General features: G+C 40.4%; 1 protein-coding gene and 1 long non-coding RNA gene across 8 annotated transcripts in view; one reads left to right on the top strand and one right to left on the bottom strand.

Annotated features, from left to right (window-relative positions):
* NALCN (sodium leak channel, non-selective) overlaps nt 1-12,998 on the bottom strand; it is a 318,959-nt gene extending 305,961 nt beyond the window's left edge. For 2 of the 5 annotated variants that reach the window (XM_077855055.1, XM_077855051.1), the window contains exon 1: nt 12,545-12,998. In XM_077855055.1, coding sequence (XP_077711181.1) covers nt 12,545-12,619 — 75 coding nt within the window. In that variant the 5' untranslated portion in view covers nt 12,620-12,998. Of the gene's footprint in view, nt 1-9,183; nt 9,416-12,544 lie in introns of those variants that run through there. The other 3 variants (XM_077855050.1, XM_077855053.1, XM_077855052.1) reach the window with 3 other exon arrangements.
* On the top strand, nt 11,260-18,515 carry LOC144287762 (uncharacterized). 3 transcript variants are annotated; one of them, XR_013355518.1, is made up of 6 exons: nt 11,260-11,305; nt 12,905-13,383; nt 13,465-13,650; nt 14,499-14,669; nt 15,417-15,516; nt 16,978-18,515. It is a non-coding gene; the product is annotated as an uncharacterized LOC144287762 (long non-coding RNA). The 3 variants fall into 3 exon arrangements; XR_013355519.1 differs by lacking the exon at nt 14,499-14,669; XR_013355517.1 differs by lacking the exons at nt 14,499-14,669; nt 15,417-15,516; nt 16,978-18,515 and having other exon boundaries at nt 13,465-13,715.
* The last annotated feature ends 565 nt before the right edge of the window (nt 18,516-19,080 follow it).

The following is a 19,080-nucleotide window of genomic DNA, read 5'->3' as shown; positions in this document are numbered from 1 at the left end:
AACAGACAGCTGTCTTAATTTCCTACAGATGGCAGATTTCTTAATTTCCCAGAGTTTAAGTCTTATAAATTCTTTTTTCTTTTCTTTTGTTTAGAGAGAGTGAGCACATACCCATCTGAGTGCAATGAGGGGAGGGGCTGAGGGAGTGAGAGAATCTCAAGTAGACTGCACACCCAGCACAAGCGGGATTCAGGGCTCAATTTCATGACCCTGAAATCATGACCTGAGCTGAAATCAACAGTTGGACACTTAACCAACTGAGCCACCCAGGCACCCCTAGTCTCATGAATTAGTTGACTGAATATGCTAAGAATGTGAAAATAGAAACTAGATCCCACTAATGACACCTGGGCAAAAGAGTAAATGCATTCTGCAGAGAATACACTTCTTAAATGAAGTCCTTCTGCCATACTCAAAATCCACAACTCAGAACACAATCAAGGTTGTGATATTGTTTTGTAGTGGTTGTTCTTGCAGCAAGGAAAATCCAAACTAAATGGAAGCTATCAATCAGAAGTTAGCAAGTAGTAGCTGTTTAATCTGAAAGTTTCTAATAATAATCCATTGGACCATCCTGAGAGGTGGCTGGCTGCTGTATGGATGTTCTCAGAGAGAATTACTACATTTTGTGAAGTTTGCAGATAGGATTCTTGCACCATCTGGAGTTGCAATACATTCCATCCCAAGAAACTTCCAATAACAAAATCTATTCTCACACTCTTGACGCAGCTCCTAATTTTATGCATGTGATCAATTCTTAGGGTAGGGTCATAGTCCATAAACCACTGTATATTATATTAGAAAAGAATCAAGCCTTAAGCATTCGGTATTCTCTTTTGTTCTCTCCACTTGAAAGATGAAATCAAATATTTATGGAAAGTTGGCTCTGTGCCAGGCACAATTCCAAGGCCTTAAAGTTTCTCTGAAGTAGTTTTTCATATTATCTCCATTGTACAGATTACAAAGTCTGAGGCAAACTTGCCAAATCCATATGAGTTGGAAACAAGTTTGAATCTAGGCAATCTGAACTTCAAGAACTTTTGTAAATTTCAAACGTTTTGTAACAGTGATAAAATTCATTTGTGACTTCTTTAAAATAATACAATGTGAAAATAATTAATTGTGAAGTGTGCACAAATTACACCAAACATTTGTTGAGAGTTTATGATGTGTGAGGCTAAGAGCTTTGCATGGATTATCTTGCCTACTTCTTGCCCTGCCCCAGTAAGGCAGGTGTTCTGTTACTCCTATTTAATAGGTTAAACTGAGAGAGATGGTGGAAGTGCCCTGCCCAAGGTCACTTTCTGATCTTTACCCCCATGATCTTCAGCTCTCTTTCAGTCTGACTTTTCCAAGGCTTGGTGACTAGAATCATCTTTCCCAGAGATCAAGGATGGAGATTCTCCAATTCTTGCCTCCTCCATGTCTGAGTAGTGAAACCAAATTTGAGCATGGCTGCCCCTAGAGCTGCAAGGTCAGTCATCACAGGCCACTCTCAAGCAAGCCTGTCATCAGTCCCCTTTGCTCATGCATTTTATGGGCCAGTCACATCTTTCCCTCTAATAGGGCTTCTGCTTGCAGAAAAGGCAGGTGGCTCTGTTGTCTCCTCTCTCAAAGTAGCCTGAGTTTTATGTCTGATCCAGCAGTCAGCAGAGCACATCACTTTAGCAGGAGAGCTAAGCCATCATTGAAATGTTGACTGCTGGGGTCACAGCAGCAAGCTCTCTCGGACTCTCTCCAAATGCACTTTTCATTTGGGTGCTTACTCATCTACAACTTGGCCTTTGCTAAATCAGGATGTAGCCCTGTAAAAACAGAGTGTTATATGCATGGTCCAGTCTCAGCAGGACTGCAGGGGCCACCCAAGTTGGGACACCAAGCAGAGGAAGTGAAACATTTCAAAAGGCCACCTCTAAACCCAGCTCTTTCTTTCTCTGTTCCTTTTGTCAGCGCACTGATTAAAACCAGAAAATGGTGCCCCACTTTTTATACTGACTCTGCTCCCCAAATCCCAAAGAAAAACAGCATATTACTTTTTTTTCTGGTTCTTTCTACGAATGCTTCAAAACTCTCATGACTTCACTAAGAATAAGAATTCTGTTTTGTTTCATTTTTAATTGTGACAATTGCATTTTCTTTGACCTTTAAAGATCACTGGATTTGGAAAGCAATTCAGGATAGACTAGGATGACCCAGCACCCCTTTGCTGTTATACCCTGCATCCCAAACTAAACTGGCCCAGCAACAGGAGAGGATGCAAGGCTGTATTTGTGTCACCTAATCACTGTATTGTAAAAATTGAGGCAATAAGCCTCTCTCCAGCCTTTACTCAGAAAATCCAATCAATGCTCTTAACAAGTCCTTGCCATTCACTCCAACTTTAGAAAGGATATACATTTATAATTTTGTGACTTATTCTAGGTACGGTATAGGTATAAGAAAATTTTAGTAAAAGAATGTCAGAGTTAGAAACACCTGAGGGGGACACCGGGTGGCCCAGCCCATTAAGAGTCTGCCTTAGGCTTAGGTCACCATCCCAGGTTCTAGGATCAAGTCCCACATTGGGCTCCCTGCTCAACGGGGAGCTTGCTTACCCCTCACCCTCTGCCCCTTCCCTTGCTTGTGTTCTCTATCTCTAATAAATAAATAAAATCTTCAAACAAAAAAAAAAAAAAGAGAGAGAGAGAAAGAAATCACCAAAGAAAGAAATCACCACTACGAGAAGGTCACATTTCTTAATCTCCAAATAGTCCTAAAGAGGTTCTCTCATTCTCCACATGGCGGCAGGGCTCTGGGTGTTTTCATCTACCAAGAGTTCAGTGACAGGCATTTAATTTTGATAAACTGCTATTATCATTTAAATATTATGAAAAATCAGAAAAGGAGATTATCTATCTTTATTGTGGTTGCTTATGCTTAATCTTGTAATGAATCTGCAAAGGACAAAGAAAATGGATGGTTTAAAATAGTGGTTTTCAAAACTTTACCATACTGTTCTTAAAGAGGATGGCAGTTCAAAAGGAGTTACCTATTTTTTTTGTTTGTGGTTATTTGATTTGATAATAAAAATCTATAAAGTTTGGACAAAGAAGGTGAAAGGTTTCCACATAGTAGTTTCCAAAGACTTCTGAGCCTTTGAATCATCCAGGGAGGTTCTTAAACATTCTACACCCCAGGCATCCTTCACATCAGGCATACTAAGTCAGAACCTTTTGGGGTGTACTATGGGGAAATGGTATTTAAAAAAAAAAAAACCCTTCCCAGACAATTCTAACACACTCTCCCATAAGTGGTCCCAATTAGTGATGAGGTCACTGATCTAGAGGCTCAGAAGAGCATTTTAACACCTCCAGAGTTTATAGTTCAGAGTCAAGACTGGTTGCTTGGGGATAAAAACAAGAGAGACTAGTTCTAAAAAGTGGAGGCAAAATAGAATTCTGAGACAAAAATTTTGATTTATAACTATGTACACCCAGTATATTCGATTCTTAAGTTTTCCTCAGAGACCTTCAGAATTTACTAGAAAAATAACTATATGGAATATACTTTATATACAAGAATAGGATTTTGGTTTTTGTCTTACGAGAACATAACTAAGAAATCTTTTACTTGGCTTTTCTCCTACAATGTTCTAGTCTAGGATATACGTTGAAAATGGCTATTCATTTCTAGAAACAAAGAAAGCAAAACCAAATTGTCTAGTTCAACTAATTGAGTTTTTAAATTTCTTTGATTTTTACTTAATAAACAGAAAATTGTTTTGAGCTTCCCCGGGGTTTAATATATTTTTCTTTATGAAGTATTGACATACCAAATTGAGAGAAATGTAAAGACTCATTCAGCAAAAGGTGTTTCCAAATCCAACAAGGCCTATTTCTAAAAATTTAAATCCCCTATTCACAATATTCGTCTTAATCTCTGTGTTCTAGCTCCTGGGAGGCATAGCTAAGTAAGTTTCCTTAACTTCCTTAACTATTTGAGGATTCTTCTTCCAATTTTACACTAGCCAGGATTTTTTAACCTCAACTTTTGTGATATATATTTAATAGTATCTAAAGCCATCACTGACTTGTATGTTGTCTGATATAGGCTTCTGTAATTATCCTTTTTAGAAATAGTAAGTAATTTTTAAAAATCCTTTCTCTACTCTGGAAGTAATCCATGAAGCTGACCTATGGATTTCATAATTACAAGATAGAAGAGCAGATTTAAAAAAAATAATGAAGCAAATGATTTAACCAATAGATACTGCTCCCTGAAAGATAAAGAAGTAATTAGTTCTCTGAAGGCGTAGTAAATACAAACAAATACGCCCCCAGTCAATCACATGAGCTTGAAATCCTGGATTTGTTTTCCACCTGCACCCTCCCCAGACCCTCCCTTTCCTTCTGTTGGCTTGATCACCAGGATCTGTTAGCATTTGTTCTGTTGATAAATCTACCATTCACTTCTCAGCTTCCACCATGATAGTCTGGTTCCAGTCACTCATCCTTAGGATTGCACACCCAATTTCTCCAACACTCTCCTTCACTGATCCTCAGTGTTATTTTTCTCCTTCTTCTTGATCTCATTCTTCAGTCCGAGCTATCCACAGGTGGATGAATAAGCCTCAAAGACTGGAACACTATGGCTCTTCAGTTTTTATCTATCACGTCTAAAGCTTTCCTATTTTATAATGAATTCACCCACGATTTTTTCAATGCTAGCCTCCTCCTTCCTGTCCTCTCTAGTTCTGTTGGGTTCTTTTCTTTATTTCCTAAGCTGACATGATGATTTTCATCCCATTGTAGGTCACAGAACCCTTGAGAAAACACTGCATCTAGGGACCATGTCTCCTAAAATAGACACACATAAGAATACTTTGGGGTAAAATGATTATATTGCTGTTATCACTGGTATCGCCAGACGACTTGAAATTATAACCTTATTAAAGATACTAACTTTTATCGCTTCAAGGTCCTTTATTCTCATCTAATCACTTTTCAAACAACTGTTATTTACATTCTTCTCTTTCACCTTTTCTTTCACTTGCCTAATATGTATGCCTTCATCTTTTTTTTCTATTTCATTTCTGAGCCACATTTAATATCTTATGAGAATTGTATTCTGGTATTTTTCAGAATTATACAATTTCAGGGTATTATTTTACTGCTTGCCACTTGATTTAATTTTGGAAAGAGTATAGGAGGGCAATCTAAATGTTCCCTTTGTAGGTAGATAAACATTTGTATTTCTTTTTTCTTTTTGTTGTAATGATCACCACGCTAAGTCTAGTTAACATCCATCAACATAGTTTACAATTTTTTTCTAGTGATGGGAACTTTTAAGATCTTACTGAGGAACTTTCAAATATGCAACACAGTATTATTAACTACAGTCACCATGCTGTACGTTACATCCCATGAGTTATTTATTTCACAACTGAAAGTTTATACATCTGACCCCCTTCGCCCATTTTGCCCACCAGGTCTTGATTGGAATACTGATGGGATGTTTTTCCTATTTCAGCTTTTCAGATGCAAAGTGTTCACTAGGCTATAACAACATGTTAGCTACTTTCTGTTAGTCTTTCCTGGTCCATTATAACCCATCTCCATCTGCATATTTGGGTTATTTGTTTTCATCTAAAAGAAAACAGTGATTATATTTCACTTAGAATGTGGCTTGTGCTCCATTTGCTCTGATCTCCCTGTCAGGAAGAGCATTTCTTTGTGTGTCTCTGTTGGCTGTCTTCCAGACATATCATCCTGCTCCAAATAAAGTCTTTCCTCCTCTTTCCTTTGCATAATTGGAGAGAAGTCCCACTCTTGGTCTCTGCAGACTCGCTTTCCTTGGCCATGGTATGTTGATCTTTGGTCTTCTCAACTCCTGACTCTCTCCCTGGAAGCCCCAGTCCTGTGCCTCTCTCTGGACAATGGGGTCAGTCCCTGTCCTTGGAACATATTCCATCGGGTATGGCTGTGCTTGCCCCAGGGTCTCATGGAGATGGTGCTTTAGAAGTCAACTTTAGACTTCACTCCTTCAGATGAAGGAGTTCTGCCTGGAGCTCTGTTCCTTATTTCTTACACAAGTAGAATGGGGACTGTGGCCTCAACCTTAACTCTGCCCATCCATCCCATCTGTCCAGTTCCATCTGTGCTGAATCTACCAGAAATGCCTCGGAGTCCACACCCCATAAGCAAATGGACTTCTCTTCCCTGTGCTTGTGGGGTACAGGTTTCTAACTATATAAAGCCCTTTGATCATTTATTTGAAGTCTGCTACTGAAGCAAAAACCAGAATTAGACTCCTGGGCTCAAAAATCATTATTCCTAAAAGACCTTGCCTTTACTTACTTCCCCCCCACACTTAACCACTTTTATAACATTCTTATTTTAGTTTTACACCAATAAGTGTATTTTATCATCTTGATTTTAGATGAATTTGTTAAAGGTCAAGTCTTTACATACTGCAAAGGTTATATGTCCAAGATATCATTTTATCGTCCTTTATTCCTGTAAAAGAGGGAAAGTAATCCACAAATACTAAAAAGAAGGCAGATTTACTGCAGAAAGCAGATAAAACATCTTACTCAAATTTATATCTTTGGAAAATTAACTCGAATATTATTTTTTGTGGAACTCAGCATATCCATAATAATTTTGAGATTCTATTTAATTTTGATTATCAAATATTTTTGATAACCCAGGAATATCATTGTCTGGAATCTATTATGAACAAAATAACATCAATAAAAATAAATCCCTATACCCTATCTACAAGGACATTATTTGTAATGATGAAAAACTGAAAACCACAAATGTCCAATGACCAGAGGTACGGCCATAGAAGTGAGGCTATATTCATGGGCATAGTCATATACAGCTATTTCAAATTTTTTAAGTAAGAATACTGTATAGAATGAAAAAATGTTTATGCTAAATATTAAATGGGAAGACCAGTATAAAAATTGTACAATAGCATGATTCCAACTATACAAAGTCATGTAGTTTTAAAAATACTATAGCAAATACATAGATATTATAATCATTTGTATTCAGTTATTAGGACTATGGATGTTTATTCTCTTTTGTCTATCATCTCTGTCATTGCTATCATGTCTGATTATTTTAAAATTCAAAGGATAAATTTTTAAAGGTTTGATGTTTGCATATGAAGACTTCTGAGGTGTAAAAGCTTCTTGTGTGGGTCTTTGAAGAAAGTAAAAACCATAACCATGATAGTTAACCTTTAAAATGTTGATACCATTTTGGGGGGACAATTCATCATTTTTTTAAGTTCAAGGTCATATTTTCCAAACCCAAACCATCAAATAAGACATCTCCTTGTCTATCCAGTGATTACATATTTGTCTTTCCTGATAGATTTTAGGGTCTGGCTCTCTTTTCCTCACTGAACCCCCTGCTCCTGGCCCAATGCCTGGCTTACAAGGAGGATATAATGTTGTGGATAAATGTATTTTCTTCACAAACTCGAAATCCACATGTGACTCTTCCCCTGAGATAAATTTACACAGCCATGAAAATTCTGAAATTATAGCAGCATCATTGATAAATGACAAGACAAATATGTATGTGCATGCCCAGGTGTGTGCACACACGTGCACGTGCACACATAATGAATACAGGAAAGAGAAGGAAATGGAACACACTTCAAAGCAATACCACCCTCAAAGAAGAAGAAAATGCCACTCAAACCTTCAGGTCTTTAAACTGCAAGGAAATTATATAATGTTGAGGAAGATTTTTTTTTTTCTTTTTAGAGTACATCTTTCCTCTTTTGAATATCTTTCAAGTCATATCTAACGTTGTAACTATACGACCGCCACTTCACAAGACATGACCGGTCTTCAGTTTTTAGAGGTTCTAGCATGGTCCTTCTCGGGGACAGCACATCTGTTTTGCCACGATGTCGTGTCTTCTGTGAACAGGAAAGGGGTGCAAGGAGCCTGTTCACTTTTTAATTTTCTCCCAAGCCTGATTGTTCCTTCACTTCATTTGGTTTTAGCCACAGCTGAGTCAAAATGATACCACAGAAGAATAAGAATCCAAACTAGAGAGGCCCACTGCACAAAACCCCACCAATTAGGAGACAGGATTTTGTTGTAGAGATGGAGGAAGCTATGATTGTTATTTAGAACTGCTGAAACTCGGTCTCTGAATGTAAAAAGCCACTGCTGCTTTCTACTTGCCTTGGGAATAACCACCAGAGTCCACCCTGTCCTTTCCTACTTAATTTCCAATCAAATCACAGTTGTAGCTATGAAGATGGGAATCAGAAAACTGTCAAAGTATAGCCACCTGTTAATTTCTGATCCCTGCTAGTCTCCTCCATCCTTGGCCTTTTTCAAACAGTCACTGGTATCCAACTCCCATTTCAGCACCAGGGAAATCTGGGCCTAGCTGATGACTACACACACACACACACACACACACACACACGAGATGAAGACTATATAACCTTAACAGGGGCCTAAACCTGCGTGTGCACAAGTAGGCGTCCTTGATAACACATTCCCTGACAATTATGCGCGAAACTGAAAGATTGATCCTATGGTATCTCAAGAATCATAAGGACCCGAGTTCAGAGTTATCAGCCATCCTTAGGGAAAAAATTCTGAATCAGAGGGACACCCTCTTCCTTGTTCAGGGCCCTGGGCCCATCTTAAGATCCGAGCCAGCTCTTAAGGGCTCAGTGACAAAACGCTGTTGCTTTGGCAGAACACTGCTTTGCTGCCTGTGTGGCCACCCTAATGACAGCTGCTCAACCAGGCCCATTAATAAAATGAGGGCTCCGAAGCACAGAGCAAGCCGCAGGAGCGGGGTGGGGTGGGCAAGGCCCCGGCCCCCCGGGGGGACCTGCGGGAGCAGGGCTGCCTCCCCCCCCCGCCGCGTGGCCCGCCCTCACGTGCCGAGAGGCCGCCGCATCCCGGGCCACCTGCCCCCGGTGCCCAGCGGGGCAGGCCCGCACCCCGCGGCCCTGGCTCGGGCGCCCACCCGAGCGCTGCCCAGGACCCGGGCGGGGAAGGCGCATCCCGCCGCAGGGGAGCAGAGGCGCCTCGCGGCCGCCCGGCCCCCGCCCATCTCCCCCTCCCCGCGGCCGCAGGAGCGCCCCGTCCGCCCCCCGCCCCCGCCCGGCGAGGGCCACCGGCGCGCGCCCGGGCCTCGGGCGGCCGCGACCAACCTGTAACCCCAGAGCTCGCAGCGGTCATGGTGCCGCGGGCGCGGCGGCGGAGGCGGCGGCGGCGGCGGGCCAGGCGCGGCGCCCACCCGCGGGTACGCGGTCCCTCACCTCCCGCGCTCCCTCGGCGCGCGCCACCGGCCGGGGCCGCGGCTCTGCGCTCTGCGCTCGGCGTGCAGGTGCGCGCTGCTGCCGGCCGGGCGCGGGGCCTGCGGGCCACCGCTGGGGATCGGGGCTTTTTGGCTCTCGGCTTTTTTTTTTTCTTTTCTTTTTTGCTCCTTATTTTCTTTCTTTCTTTTTTTTTTTTTTTTCTTTTATTTCTCTCTCTTTTTTTTTTTTTTTTTTTTAAATCAGAGTTGCAGCCGGCTGGAGGGAGGAAATGGCAAAGCAGGCCTGAGCTGCCCTTGGAGGGGAGCGGGAGGGTCAGTGCTGGCAGGTGCCTTCCCTCCGGCTGCCACCTGCGGTGAGTCTCCCAGCAACAGCTAATTCTCCTCCGCAGGCTCCTCTTGTGGTCTTGGCCTGAGTGCACTGGAGCTGGGCACCCGCGGGGCACAGGCGGGGCTCGTGTGCGTGCGTGTGTGAGCGCGTGCGGTTGTGAGTGACCTGGTCTTCCTGGACATAGCTTCTGAGGACGCGGACTACTGTTCACCCTTGAGGATGAAATTGCAAAATAATGAGTGTATGGGTGACATTTATCATAGTCTTCTCTTTTTTTTATATAATAAATTTATTTTTTATCGGTGTTCAATTTGCCAACATACAGAATAACACCCAGTGCTCATCCCGTCAAGTGCCCCCCTCAGTGCCCATCACCCCATTCACCCCCACCCCCCGGCCTCCTCCCCTTCCACCACCCCTAGTTCGTTTCCCGGAGTTAGGGGTCTTTATATCATAGTCTTCTAAACATGATAGCATTTCCCCTTAAAATATTTCGCTATGTGGCTCAGGCGTCGATGTCCATCCAAAAATCGATGGTTACTTCCATGCACGGTAAGTGACCGGGACAAGAAGCCTCATCTGATGTCTTCTGAGGCTTCCAGCTGACCAGGTTTAGGGAAATCTTGGAATCTTCAACACCATACTGAGGCCCAGGTGACATCTCTCTGGGCTGCACTCTCTGAAAAGTTCAATCAGGGGCTGGCATCTTGCCTTGCAGTGAGATAATAAACCCACCAAGGAACCCTTGAGGAGTGATTTAAACATCATACACACAGACGCATAAATAGAAGGAGAGAGAAAACGGAATGAAATCAGAACTCCTAAACAAACAAACAAACAAAAAATCCCCGGGGGATGGAAGTAAAGTCACAAGCACACAGTTTTAAAATGTATTTTCTGGCTATGTATATTTAATTAAGTTACATCTAGAAAAGAAACCTAGGCACAATCCATTCACTTTAGGCCAATATTAGCACTTTATTTTTTTAAAGGAAATTTAAAAATAATTGGCATTTCATGTAGAATAATTTTTTTCAAATATCTGTAAATTTCAGAAAGAACAACTATATAAAAATCTAAGTTCCCAATAAATGATGAAACCATGTGGAAATAGTCTTCGCAACGCAATATGGAAAGTAATTTAAACAACAATAAATCCATAAACAATTTGTTTAGAAAAACTAACAACTTGTTTAATCATCTTAAAACACGGCTCTCAATTGTTTGATTTAATGCTAGTTTATTTCAGTTTGTATCTCTAAAATATATAGCTGTGCATATTTTTTTTAGAATTCATCAAGTCAGAACAGTTAAAAAATCCTATTAATGAAATAATTAAAGATCAAGATTTACAAATGTGAATGAAGTAATAAAGGCATCAATTTTACTGATCTTAGCACCACTCCTCACCAATCAGGCGTTACACACCTTTCTCTGTCGCTGATTAAATTACGGCTGTGTAAGTATCTATAATTCACCAATAGGTGCCAAACAATCCCACGAAAGGTGTAAAAGGTTTTGGGAAACCCATGGACTGCAATGAAGTAGTAATAGAAAAGCTGACCTCAGGCCTCCTGGAATCTGTAGGAAGTCAGCATATATGGAAGTTGACATCATAGAAGGCAAATACTTAATGTTCCAAAATCACTTTATCCCTCTACCTGCTCATCATCCCTTGGGTTTTTTTGTAAGTAAAATTAGGGAAAGCCAACAGGCTCTGTACTATATTTATTGCTGTAATTCAGTGAAAATGATTTGCTATTCTCTGAGTTCAATATAATTCACAGATGTGTGTTGTTTGACTTGCAAAACAATTTTGACAAATTAAAATCAATTACTGACATTGAAAACCATGAGGTTTTTAGTTTGTCCTGAAAAATAGGAAGATCTGGCTGGGTCAGGTATACATTTCCATATGGCAAAGAGCCACTGGAGATGTCCTGTGTCTCCTTTACAGAGGCACATTCCTCCCATTTGCTCCTACCCCCGAGCCTGTTTCAATGCCTGGCCCCAGGAGGCATTTGAGTGTGAGAGCCTGTACAGTTAAATCTGTATTCAACAGTATGAGATCAGGGAAGGGACCCTGTCAACAGAGAACTGTCAAACACAGGGAACTTTACAATCCAGAGGATGAAGCCAGGCTAATGTACTACCAAGACAGTAAACTGTGAATTGGAGAAAATTGTGTTCATAGTCTGGCAAGGGCTTTGGAATGGCAGTAACTATGAAACTCAAGATAGTAAGAATGTAATGAAAATGAGTTGTTTTCTTCTCACTAACTCATCTGTCCCTACCGCTTATTTCCACCTAAAATTAGTATCCCACTTGACACCATAGTGAGTAGCTGAGAAAATAATAACAATTGCTAAAAGAGAAATTTAAATATCCATAGGGGATCAGGCTCCTGGGTGGCTCAGTTAAGGGCTGGACTCTGGATCTCAGCTCAGGTCTTGATATTAGGGTTGTGAGTTCAAGTCCCGCACTGGGCACCAAGCTGGATGTGGAGCCTACTTATCTAAACATAAATTAAAAAAAAATACTTAAAAAATAAAAATAAACATCCATGGAGGGAATGCCATGTGCTTTATGGGAATATAGGAACTTATTTGACTCCAGGATTCTGTTAGATTTATGTGTAGATGACACTGAGGTTAAGATTGATTCTAGTCTGTACACATTTGTTTATATTGTGTGATTTCAGGGTTCACGTATGGCCCACTTGCCACTAAATTTTGATATGATTAAATTTTCTCTGTTAAAGACACTTTGGGCAGGGAAATGGATGGTCCAAAAGACCTACTTTAAAAATATAAACAGGCTAAGCAGGAGGCATCTAGTGCTTGCTAACTCATAGATTAGCATGTTCAGAATTTAGTTTAGGCAGAATAGATGCATTTTGATAATAGAAAGCCTGAGGGAGGCTTACCGCAGTGTGGTTCCTAGATGTGCCAGCAGGAAGCATGATATTGAGTGTCTCTGGGGGGTCGTCTTGTCTCCTCATGAATCAGCTTCCAGGCAACCACGAAACATTCATTCACCACTTAAATATTGCAAGGCTTTGGAAGACACCTTAGATGTTACTTTTTCCTTAAGGCAATATTTCCAAACCTTTCTTGATAATAAGGATCACTAGGGTGATCTTAAATATTTCCATGGAAATTCTGCTTAAGGATCTCTGGAATGAGTCTTGCAACTATGGAGAATCTGTCTTAATCAAACAAGAATCCCTTTGAGCAAGGTCATTCCGGTAGTTGGCACTGATCTCTGATCATTTATTTCTTAATAGACCAAAATGGACTTGCCCACTCTCTTCCCTTTCCTGTAAGCCCCATGAATCTCCATCATCATATGGACACTGGACAAGTTCTGGAATCCTGACAGACCAACCCTGAACTTAAGTTGTAGCTATGTTATCTGAAGCACTGAAAAACATGTGAGTGCAACTAGGTGGTCAAGAACCATCTGCTGAGTCAGATTTGAGGTCTTTCCAAGGTCATGAGGCCATTTACTGTTTCAAGAAGTTCCCATTTGCATTTATAAATCAGTCATAGATAGGGGGTAGGCTTATCACATGGCTCAACAGCAACTACAAGAAGGAAAGATGACATTAAACTTCAAACAGATAGAAGCTATAACTCTTAAAATGGGCTGAAATATGCTGGAGGAAGAAATTTAATCAATTAGTCTTATGAGAAGATAAGCTGCCTAATCATGGAGGACGGATTCCAGAGGACAAGCTAGAATTGGAGAATCATACAGCAAAAAGTAAGTGTGGTCCTCACATTATGCTTACTTTACAGATTAATTTTAAAAAGACTCAAAACTCACCATGTTGTTCTACTTTAGACTATGTTTTCAGAGAAAAGACTGTGAAATAAGATATAAACAATAATACCTGTGAAGCACTTATTGGGGGAACAGAGCAGAGGTTGCCTTGTCCTGAGTGGTAACTGAGCCAATCGCCCAGAGAAGCTGGTAGATTTCTGAAAACAAAGGTCCTGCTTCAGGAGAGTCACTTGGTAATGAAATGATGTATGTACTATTTCATAATAAAAACTTCTACCAGAGAGAACTAAATCTTTCAGTTCTGAAAATAACCTTGAAGGTCTCATTTATTGTATAAAATATCTTGTAAGTTTGTGGTAACCAGGGGCCCAGGAACCACCCCCAGGTTGGTGGGCTAGGGCACTTTGCAAGGCAAGCCACCCAAAGGTCCTAGACCACAGGTGAGGGATCTGGAAGGAGTGAGAGATAAGAGGGCTGTTGAGCATCACTTATGAGCTCTGTGGTGAGCTGCAACAGTAGGCGCTGCTCATCTTGATAATCTTCTCTGGTAAACTGTCCAGGAAATGGAACCAACTAGAATCCCAGAGAAACTGTTCCTGGATGGAATAAACAATACGAGAAGCATATAGATATGAATGAAGAACACAGAGAAGACAAGGGAGACAGGTGCTAGATCCCATAGATGCCACACCCAAGCCTCTCTAACAGGCCAGGGCACCCATCCACAGCTGCCGTTAGGATTAGTGCGGACTTCTCATAGCTGCCCCCTTATTCAGAGAATGGTGCTCTTTCGAATGGGGGATGACTTCACTTGGAAGATGTGCCTCCGCTGCCTCCCTGGCAGCAGCAGCCTGAAGCCAAAGACAAATGGATAGGTTTGCACCAAGACCCAGCCTCTTGCTTCCAAGAGGACCAACTCTGGTATCATTCATTCCCAGAGCTCCCCACTGGTCCTGGCAGAAACCAGTGTCCATCTGATGCCTGCATCTTTCCTTGGCTCCTTCCCCTGCTCATTTGAGTTGGTCCTGGCACTTGGAGGCTCCTCGCCTCCTACCCTGTCCTAGGAATGTACATTCTGTCCACCATTCCCACAGTGAGAACCATTTTCCGGGACGCAGTCTTAAGAAAGCAAAGCATTGCTGAGACCATCTGGATAGTATACATGACTGCAACCAAAGAAGGCCTCTATTTAACCTTGTAAGATTCTGGCAAGAGGGTGTGGAGATCCACTCATCTTGTGGCCACCCAGACAAGCTTCTGGATAAGTAAGTTCCCTTGTTTATTGCCTGCTACCTACTGTTCTGGAGCGGCCTTCCTTCACTCCTGCTTTGTTCTCTGTGCTGGAGCCCATTCCACATTTCACCTGGCAACTCCTGAGGTTTCAAACCAACACATATACCAGGCCCTACTGGTATAAATAAAATTCAGGTTTTATTCTTCCCAAAACTTTGGAAACAAACAGCTGATAAAATTACGAAAATAATTATTGCTAGGTTTATCAAATGGAGAACACACGGGCATGGTTTTTATACATTTTGTTACAATTCTTGGTGTTCAAGACACAGAAGGGATACATGTTAATAATGCTACCAGCTCTGGACTTCTTATTTCACAAATGACAGCTGCTCCAAGATTCAAGTGTATTTTTTTTTTTTTAAACATGATAACCTAGTTGTACAGCTTGGGTTCAGGTGAGCAAAGGTAGGAATGATGCAATCTGTTTTTTCCCTGGGTCATAGTGCAGCCTGGTGAGTAATATGGTTATCTTCAAGCTCAGTGCAATAGTAGCAATGCTCCTTGTGAAGGTTTATTTATTTTACACCACATTATTTCTACAAGTATTAACATATACATATATTAATATACACATATTTATACACACATATATATGTGTACATATATCTGTTTTGGCTGAAATTAAAAAATACAATTTAACAAGATAAAGTCAGGTTTATGCTACTTTTTAAAGTCAGTGAGTCTTGGGATAACACAGATTTCTTAATATTTTGTAGTCCTTCTATTTATGGAAGATACCCACCAAGTGAGAAAGAGAAATGAGAAAATATATCATCGGGAGGGAAAAAATGACAAAGCCATTTGGAACCAGATTAGGTAAATAAAAAGATTCTTTAAGAAATGTGCATAGTTTGTCTCCCAAACTATTCCACCTCACTAACCCTAGTGGCAACCTGCAAACTTGGTGTTGAGATGTTTACATTTGGAATCTATCAAAATACAACTATTTATTAAAGAGTATAAGTAGCTGAGGGAAATTTGTGAAAGATACAGGAAATATATTCACCTGATAGGTTATTCTACATTAATATTTACAAAGGATGAATTGAGCCTATTCTTCTTTTTCTCCAGTCTTTTTATTAAAATTATTTATAAACATGTATCTTGCCACTTAGATTTTAAGACACTTAGAGAAAGTAATCTAATTTTATAAGCCTCTGCATCCCTATTTTTCCTTGTTTAGTATGTTTTTACCTGGTAAGGTATTTAATCAGTATTTATTTAATGAATTAACAAAATGCCAATTAGTTCACAGATTCAATTGTTGAAGATTTTAATGCTTTGTATGAATAATTTCCCTTGGATGCAATAGGTATTTTTAGTGAGGCAGTAGAATATTTTTATATTAGGAGCTGAAAATTTTCCATTCTCTGACCAGAAACCAATCTCAAAACACAGCCGTGATAATGTCTAATTACTGAACCACCAGGGAACCGAAGCTTCCTATTTTAGTGTGAAAATAAAATAGAGGATGATGTTGAATAAGTATGTCCTCATTAGTCTTCAAAACATTCTCACATTGTGAGACTGGAAAGAGCCTTCGGAGGCCATTGGACTCAGCATCCATATCTAGGCAGGATGGTAACTAAATTATACCAAAAACACTGTTGCTTTCTTATATAAGAATCTCCTTGGAAAAAATTTATAAAGTTTTCCCAATGTTATATAGCAAAATAAAAATTACAGATGTGATCTGTTTGCTGTGTTTTTATTACATCAAGCCATTGGTGTAATGGGTCTTTATAACTAAATTTGAGGACTCAAGCAATGGTTTTCTTGTTATCAAGAGTCTTCCCCAAATCCAATGATTGAAGAGTTAATTCATTTTCCCAAATAAGTCATCAGAAATCAAATTCTTTGACTGAAGCCTATTTCCTGCCTTTGTCATATTACAAGTGGATATAAAATGATTGCTTGACATGAATTCTGCTATGTATTTGAGTATATGTTTATGTATTATTATTATGTGTACATGATTTTTTAATTGACAAAGGAAGTCACTGAAGTTAGCCTAATCTACTTTTTCTCCAAATTAAGTAATTCATTTCCTCTTGATGAATTATTCAATATGGAGCCACAACTCGTAGATCACTGGAAATGATTACCTTTTTTGGTCATAAACAGTTGAATAATAGTAATTGCTTATGGTTTAAATTAACATATCCCACAGAATGTTAGGTGCTACATGTAGTACACAGAAAACATATATGTTATCTTAGTCTGAATTTCTCAGAAGCAGACGTTGGAATGAATATTTATGTGCAATTAATTTTAAAGCAAGTGCTCCCAGAGGAGATTGACATGGAAGTGGAGGAAGCATCACAGCAAGAGGAAGAAGGCAGACAACTGTACAATTTTAGACAAAAGACCCACAGAGAATAAGGTTTATCATGATTACACAAAGGGATACTGGCTTTAACTTTTGCCTCAGAGTTGTCTAAATCAGGCAAATTTGCTGGGCTTTTCCCCAACTGGTTTCAGGTGAGTAAGCAAGGTCGTGGGAAGAAAGATGGTGAGGGAATAAAAATGAACAGCAGGCACTTCTGGCTGCAGGCACCTGTTGGCAGAGTGGCCCCAACAGTCCAAGGGCGGTGGCCAGAAGAATATCTGCAGGTGCTATTCTTTGAAGGTACACTAAAGGGGCTCCATCCACACTAATAAAAGTTTCGAATCTAAGGGAACCTGGGCAGGACAGCTCTGCTACTTGTAATAGATGCCATTAGGATGTTGAGAAAATGTAACCGACACATATAAGGCAGTCATATTACAACATAAAAAGTAAATAACTGTCACTGTAAGTCCAACATAAATTGAGATCATGGAGATTTTTTACATGGGCTGAAGGAGATTGAACAGACTTGTTTGTGGAAGACGTTGACGTCATATAGATTTCCAAAAAGCCAGAAGATTTAACTGCATGGAAGAGAAGAGAGGGCCTTTTTGAGTGGATGAAAAAGCAAAATTTTGCAGATGGGAAAGCACACATTGGGAAGGCGTGAGGAGTCCAGAAATTTTGTTAGGGAGGAACTCCTGGGAAAAGGAAAGGCAGATAGCCGTCAGACTACTCTGCCAACCTGAGATTGCTCTTTGCTAGTCCCACAGGAAGCTCTTGCGCAGTGATCATCCCTTAGAGCTTACTGTATGGGCAGAAATGGCTGCGCTTCTTACCTCATCCTTATCCAGTCAGTGATACGCTATCTCAACAAAAGCATGACCTTGGCTAGAAAGCTAAGAATTCTAAGCAAAGGTTATGATTGAATGCAAGGTGTGAGAAGTTGTGGGAGCGTGTGACACAATATCCTTGACTGTAGGGATGGAATAGGAACCACATTTGTAATCATGAGAAATATTAGAAATTGTGAGAAACATTCCTTGGATCTGTCCTCTTTGTTGATATTTGTTCTTGGATCTCAATCCTGGTATCATTCTTGATGGCACTTAATAAATGAACACTAAATGTGTTTCTTTTGAATGAATAGCTGAATGATCACAGGCAGTGAATGTTTCTACAGCAAGGGTATGGAATGTTCCAGTGTTCAAGGTGAATCAAAGACTACTGACTTGCCTGTGGACAAGTGACAGGGAAGCAAAAGTGGCTAAAATGGAAAATGGAAGAGTGCGGGACAAATCTCACCTGCTTTGTCATTTGACCTAAGACTAATTCTGTTCCAAAAGAAGCAACTGACTTTATGCACATATGATTTATCTATAATTAACTAACATTGTCATCTTGGTTTATTTGCCTGACTTTTGTGAGCAACATATTTCCACCACATGAAGTTGTAAGAATTAAGATAAAATATCAATCTTGTTGATCCTCAGAGGCAAATATTTTTTTTTCAAAATATGAAAAAATTTCGGATGCCTGGGTGGCTCAGGGCGTGGTCTGGGGGTTCTGAGATCAAGTTCCACATTCGGTTCCCTTTGAGGAGCCTGCTTCTCCCCATGCCTGTGTTCCTACCTCTCTTTCTGTGTCTCTTGTGAATAAATAAATAAAACCTTTAAAAAAGTATGAAAAAATTTTGGGGACGCCTAAGTGGCTCAGTAGGTTAAATGCCTGACTCTTGATTTTGGTTCAAGTCATGATTTCAGGGTTGTGAGATCGAGCCCCATATCGAACTCCACCCTGGGCATGGAGGCTGCTTAAGATTCTCTCTCTCTCTCTCTCTCTCTCTCTCTCTCCTTCTATACCCACCTCCAAAACTATGAATTTTTTTTCACATTTAAGAAAAATCTGAAATCAGATCAATGGCAATTGATTGCATCTTGCAGTATCTGTTGGCCAAGGCAGTCACGATAATGCACAGATGTCAAAAGCTCTAACCTTGAAATTTGCAAATGTGGTGTCAGTCTCCTGGAATAAAATCCCAGAGACAGTAG

This window comes from Canis aureus, chromosome 17, assembly GCF_053574225.1.
Source record: "Canis aureus isolate CA01 chromosome 17, VMU_Caureus_v.1.0, whole genome shotgun sequence".
Classification (NCBI taxonomy): domain Eukaryota; kingdom Metazoa; phylum Chordata; class Mammalia; order Carnivora; family Canidae; genus Canis; species Canis aureus.
The sequence above is the reverse complement of the archived record's forward strand: the minus strand, read 5'-3'. Positions and strand labels throughout refer to the sequence as shown.